This window comes from Etheostoma cragini, chromosome 15 (assembly GCF_013103735.1).
Source record: "Etheostoma cragini isolate CJK2018 chromosome 15, CSU_Ecrag_1.0, whole genome shotgun sequence".
Classification (NCBI taxonomy): Eukaryota; Metazoa; Chordata; class Actinopteri; order Perciformes; family Percidae; genus Etheostoma; species Etheostoma cragini.
Genome location: NC_048421.1, coordinates 16,113,742 through 16,120,397, shown reverse-complemented (window position 1 = coordinate 16,120,397; position 6,656 = coordinate 16,113,742). Strand labels below are relative to the sequence as shown.

General features: G+C 40.9%; 1 protein-coding gene across 1 annotated transcript in view; it reads right to left on the bottom strand.

Moving 5' to 3' along the window:
- Positions 1-221: 221 nt before the first annotated feature.
- ngfra (nerve growth factor receptor a (TNFR superfamily, member 16)) overlaps positions 222-6,656 on the bottom strand; it is a 31,012-nt gene continuing 24,577 nt past the window's right edge. The window contains exon 6 of the mRNA XM_034894043.1: positions 222-1,326. Coding sequence (XP_034749934.1) covers positions 1,274-1,326 — 53 coding nt within the window. The 3' untranslated portion in view covers positions 222-1,273. The remainder of the gene's footprint in view (positions 1,327-6,656) is intronic.

Below are 6,656 nucleotides of genomic sequence, written 5' to 3'. Positions count from 1 at the left end.
ACTGTAAGAGTGAGTGTGGAGAAGGGTGGGTGCCTCTGAGGGGTGTCCCAATTTTCCACTCAGTAAGCGTAATGAACGACAAATGGGATTCCTTTTGTACATTTTTCTTTTCAGTACCAAATTCATTGAAGCATCTGTTTAATAAGCAGCTCTGTTTACTGGGTCACAGATGACGTCATTAGACAGTGAGTCAGCAGAGCTCCATAGTCCAGATAGGTTTCTCTTATGTTAGGGCCATTGAGGCACCTTGCTGAATCAGCCGTGTAACTTAAGCCACAAAATGAAAGTAATGCACCACAAACAGGAGACAAACATTAGGGTGCGTTACATTATGAGCAAGAAATTCAATCCCTTGAGGCGCTGTGAAGGGGTCAACTTTGGGTTCCGGAAGATGCATCTCACCCAAAGAAAAAAATAGTTGATAAAGGAGCGGGCTGCACAGCTATTGACCTTTGTCTCAAGTACTGTATGAGTCATTTGCATCAGTCGGTGCAGCCAATCTCAGACAATGAAACATTTTACAAGACAACATGCCATGAAAAGCGTCTGTGGTTAATGATAAAAGAATAAGGAACTTCAGAAGAAGTGTCGGGAGTGAGTCATGGCTCCCCCGCAGCTTTTTGTATCGCAGCTGATGGCGGGGGTCTAATAGAGGGAATTCTGTGGAGAGAGACAGAGGATTATCAGAGAGTGGGACGCCACAGAGGAAGATGTGAGAGGAAAAAAGGCTGGTCTCTGAGGAAGAAAGTCTCTTTGACGCACAAGGAAAAGAAAGAGGAGATAATGGAGAACCTTTGTACCTATTTACCTGTCAGGCACATATGTTTCATGGCGAGTAATTGTGGCATTAAGGGGACAATGTAAAGCTTTAAGAAGGGGCTGAGGAGACTAAGTTGGCAGTTAGTGAGAATTATGTCATTAGATACTGGAATAGTCTGGTAATATGAGATGCACTGGCATTTCTCTATGATTATGTATCTGCAGTCACATTGGTACAGATATTGGTTGATATTGCCATAGAAGTTGTGTCAGGTCGCACACTGATTGAAAGTTTTAGAATCTATACGCAGGGATGAAGAGTCAGACTGTTGCCCAAAGGTGCCGAAAGGTCCATACAAGTCTTTGCTCCTTTGTCCACTTCAGATATGAATCAGTCAGTTTTACGTTTCTACGTGGTCCACGCCCCTTTTTTCTTTTTGGTCCATAGTTCCAAGTCCCTACTCTCCTCTCCCCTTCCTTAGCTCTGACGCCTCCTCTTCTTCTTTTTCTTCCTTTAGACCTCACGGGAAGGCGTGTCAGGCTGGGGGCCGCCATCCACCCTCACCACTGCAGAGAGAAAGTAAAAATGGATATCAGGTCCTGGGAGAGGATACAAGTGATATGTGGTGATAGGTTAAAAAAATGATGGTTCATGAACATTTTCTTACACACACAATTAAGCATATTCTTACTGAGCAGCTCTCCTTAGTAAGTGGGAAGCCCTTTGATTAAGGGCACCTTGATTAGTGAATTAATGTTTTTCAGTGCTGTTCTCTGTCCACAATTATAACTTCCTATCCACCAAAAACCTTCTGCATGGAAAAAAAACCTGGCAATCGCACTTTTCCCTGCAGGGGGCCCTGTGGTGTCACTCACTCACTCACTCACTCAATCTGAACCTCCTAAACTGAAGTCATTAGCCGGATGAGGATGGGAGACAAATGCACTCTTTTCCCACAAACCTCTTAACCTGTTTTCCATTGAGGGAAGCCATGGAAACGCCTCGGGAATTCAGAGGCATTTCTGAGAGGACCCATGAGTCCGGTGGGTGTATTCTAGTATCAATGCATCCTCGTGCCAGGGAAGAGTACTAGATGGTTTATTTGAAAGCTTTAGAAGAGGGGGATTCTTTTGTAAAGTTAAAATGTCATACCTTCCTTCGGTTTTCATTCCTTTTCCCATCCTGAAAATCTTATAAAAATACACTTTGAGTGCTTTACTGTGCCTCTCTGCTCACTGGCTCTAACCACATTGATTTTGTCCAGGGACGGCCACAGTCCATAGCACTTCTCTCTCTTCCTTTCAGTCTAAACAGACACGACAGGCATCAGCAGTGACAAAAAGCAGAGGGACACAGATGCTGGCCAATGCAATCTGTAACGCACAGGAACAGGATCAGTGGCTTGCACCTGTACTTCCACCGTCCGTGCAACTGTTTCTGTTTCATTGCACCTCATTTTGGAGGCAGCGGTGTTAATAGTGGCCACATGGCCGTCCGATGCTTTCAGTCAGACCTCATTCCAAGAATCAGTACAAGCTGTCTGTCGCTGAATCAGTTCAATCTGTTCTGAAATGTGAATTCACAGCAAAGCTTTGCTTCCAACTTACTTTCTGTCTTTCTTTTTAATCAGCACATTCCTGCAATCCTTATTGGACCCTAAGCCCCGATAAAAGCTTTTGAATTAGCTGATAGGGATTGAATTTGAGATGGTTTCATGGTAATCACAAGAACTCCCGGGGAAAATTGAATAGACATTGGGATTGTTGTACTAATTTGAAAAATATATTGCTTGTTTTGTTACTTAAATAATCACTCCCTTGAAACAGTGCTTCATTGCACAACTTATTTTATTACTTTTCCATTTAAACCCCAAATTCCATGTACATATTATAATTCAATGAGCCCCTGGGCACAGTCACATCTTACCCACCACAGCTCCGACCCTTTCGCTAATTTGCATCTTTCTCTGGAGTATTGTAGAATATCATGTTAATATCACTTAAAGACCCAGAAAACTTATTTTCTTAATTTGCGTCTACTATGAGAGATTGCATCCCACATAAACGCAGTATTGTTTTGTCATTGCCTAAGTTAGTTTTGTTTATTTAAATATATATAGTTATGTAGTTCATTTTGTCTCTGTGCTCACTCCCCAAAGGCCTCCATGTATTTTCTTGAAATTTCTTTTTTTCTGCTGTCAGATATAATAAATGGCTTTAGTCATTTGGGTTAAGGTTATTGTTACCTAAAGCAAGCACTATGTACTGACGCTGTATTATGTAGAGGGAAGAAATTATCTGAATGGAAAAAAGTAAATATATGATCAGACTCCGATTCTAAAGCATTAGGAGAAATGAATGTGATTAGGACATCTCTTCTTCTTGCTTTCCAACAAGAAATAATTCAAAAACAAAAATCTGGAAGGGCACATGGAGAGCGCAGAACTCCGCCAAGGCATGCCCTATCTCACAATGTTAATGCAGGCTGAATGATCCCAGTTTTGGAACAAATTTCTCCAATTATTCTGACCCCACATGAATGCAGCACAAACACCCTATCTCGCAATGTTAACAAAATTGAAAAATCATTTGTGTTTTCCATGATTGTGATCCGCTTCACATCCACTCAGCCATCAGAGCTGAATAACTATAAATACAAAACACAAAAAAAATTGTTTCTCAAACAGCGCTATCATTTATCAATCTGTTGTCAAACTGCTTTGCCCAGTTTAACTCTTTAGTGTAGTTCCTGGAGTCACTTAGCTCTGGCTTTGGGACCCTTGGGCATGTGAACTGTAAGCCATACTGTAAGTGAGGACAGAACATGTGAATCCCATAAATGATCATGGCAAAATAATACTGGTCGCTATATTTCTAATGGTGTCACCCTATAATGATCGGAATACTTCCACACGAAGAAGTTTCATCAAAATGCAGTGGACAAATTGAGTCATCCATCCTCTATTATTGAAATTGCTTTGTTACATTTTTACGTTTGTTACATGACTCAGCTACATTATTACTGTAACTTTCTGCAGGATAGTGTTACGCACTGGATGTACTGTTGAGCTCCAGCAGGTCTCTCAGTCTCTTGTTCAAAATCCCAAATGCAAGCTAAACTGGAACCCTTCTATAGATGGTAATTGCAGTGCTGTAATAATGACCCTCTTCCCTCAGGCTCAGTTTCAGTAAGGCTCACATACACATGATTCATGAAGCATCTCAGTGCAGTTTGGAATGCATTACATTGTGCTGTCTACATAGAAAGATTATTTGAATAACAAAAGTGTTGCTGCTGCATGATTTTCAGTCACTTTCAAAGCACAAACGCCAAGTTGTTTTTTCAAAAATCCAGATTTGACCCTCCTTCCACTTTCTTTTTGACTGACAGTTGCCTTGATTCTATTTTGTGTGGACTGTGAGGTCAAACGCAGGACAGTAATGCACGGATGGGTGATGTGAGTAAGGGCTTAGTCTTGTTTAAATTTTAAACACATTCAATATGCAGGATTTAGAGGGGGAAGCAGGCAAGGAGGAGTGCTGCACAGATAGACGGTCCTTTTTAATGGAGATGAGCACACAGAAATGAAGCCGAGCACTCTTTATGTAGGAGCTCCCTCACCCCTCGCTAGTGATCACCATGCAGGGAATACCCTCTCTGAATGTTGTCAGTCAAAACACAAGACATTTTCATTGCTCTATTTCTCTTTTTAAAGGCTTGTTTCCCTTGTTTTGACTGGAGGTGTTCCCATTATTTCAGCCAGCAGTAAAATATGGTTCATTGGAAACAGGAAGCCCCCTGCGATTATCGTGGATTTATTGTGCATATTCTCACCCTCTGGCGTATTTTAACAGAACCAGTTGGTTGTGGAAGAACCAACGGACCCCAGCACAAGAGCATTTGCTGCAATTTTAATGGATTCTGTACCCGCAGACGTCGCTAATGCCAATTAGTATGTGCTAAACGCTGGCACTGGATCAGATTTTGAAAAGCAGCGAGTCCAGGCCTGGATCCCGTCTCAAAACACCTGCTAATGAGACAATTAGGTAAAGAGGCGACAGGGTTAACTGGGCACTCATCTTCTCAATGAACCAATCCCAAGCTGTTCCCCCAAAAGAAATTCCTTCTTTTCTTTGCCGTTCAGCCGGCTTTGCATTTGTTGAGTGAAGGAATAGAAAAAGGAACTCAAACAAAACAAAATAAGCTTTTCCCAAGCGTCATTAGAATGTAATGGTTAAACCAAAAAAGACACAACGATGTTGATTGTTCAAGGGAGGATGTGTCGGCTGAATGGCTTGTTAGCACATTATAATTCCTACGTTACCATTACCGAGGCGTTACTATAATTCATAACAACAGAACAAGACTAGGAAGGAAAACATATGAGATCCTTAGAGAGAACGTCTAGGAGAGAAGCATGAATAACTATAACCAGGTAAAATGCCTCTCAGGTTTACGTGTACAGTTTGAGTGAGAGCGATAGTTTCATCTCTTTAATGTAAGTGCTATTTGAGTATTGAAGGAAGGTAGACTGCTCGGAGGTCACATAATATTCCTGCAGCAATTGCTTTTATTCTCCAAGCTGTTTAAAGGTTATCGTCTTTTTGTAGCCACTTTGCAGTTTCCCGACAATGCACCAAGCCTCATTTTGTATTTGTTGGAACCCATTGTAAGGGCGGCTATTAGGTCTGAAATAAAAATATGAATACATAATCAACCAATTATTCTCTTTTTGTTAAAATAGGAGTAGTTGGTTTTGGTCTTTTCATGGCATTTATCAATTTAAAGCAAGTCTTATCCTTTAAATGCAAATACATGATTAAGTACAAGTGATTGGGAAAATGTGCAATATACTGTAAGTATCGACCGTTAAAAGCAATACAACAAAACACTGCACTGCACCAAAAGAAGTAAATTAAATTAAATTAATGGTAAATTGCTTCATAATAGGTCTCTAACGTGCATAATATTGGTTTTATCCTTCCAAGCCAAACATGATATACTGAGTTAATCTCACTAACCCTTTTGTCTGGTGTGTAACACTACGTGGTAAAGTCTGTCCCACAAACAAACACCCAAAATACTTTAAGAGTCAAAAAGAGACAAATATAGATACAGAGGAGTTGTGAGAGTAGGAAAGGCAAGTATAGATCAAACATATGCGGTTACGAACTTTCCTTATACATTACAATTTTTAAATGTACTCCACCCTAAGATAGAAACTGTCAACGTCTGTCAGCGCTGAATTCTTCAGCCTCATACTGATGGTATAGCTCAACATTTCTGTTTAGGAGGCATACAGCCAAACCAATGTTCAGTACGTACCTTAGGTTCATGTTACTACAGGTGCATATTCTCTACATTCCTGCAGTCTAATACATCATGCATGTACGATTTGGCTGCTCCTGGCAGCTAGGTGTCCTGTGCATAGGTGATGCATTGTTTTTGATCGCAATCCCCAGAAATGTCTTTTGCTCCGAGGAAAAGACTTTCACGCTGCTGGAGAACCACTGCATGGAAAATCGGAGCATCTTGATGTAATCGATAAGGACAACTGGAATATCACAGCGTCAAGGAGGAATGTATTCAAGCTCGGAGGAGTGTCTTCTGTTAAGTTAGAGTTTCGGTTGTGAAAGTAAAGTCGTGGGTCCGGGCTTGGAATCTTGACTATATTTAACATATAGTAGATGTAAAAATGTTGACACGCCTTGGGGTTTAGTTACAGTAACTGACACTAGGATTCGGCTATTTGATTGAAATCCATAGAACAATATTGATTGCAATATTTTCCACACTTTATTAGGCACCGCTGTACATGCTAACTACACTCACCGGCCACTTTATTAGGTACACCTGTCCAACTGCTCGTTAACACTTAATTTCTAAGCAGCCAATC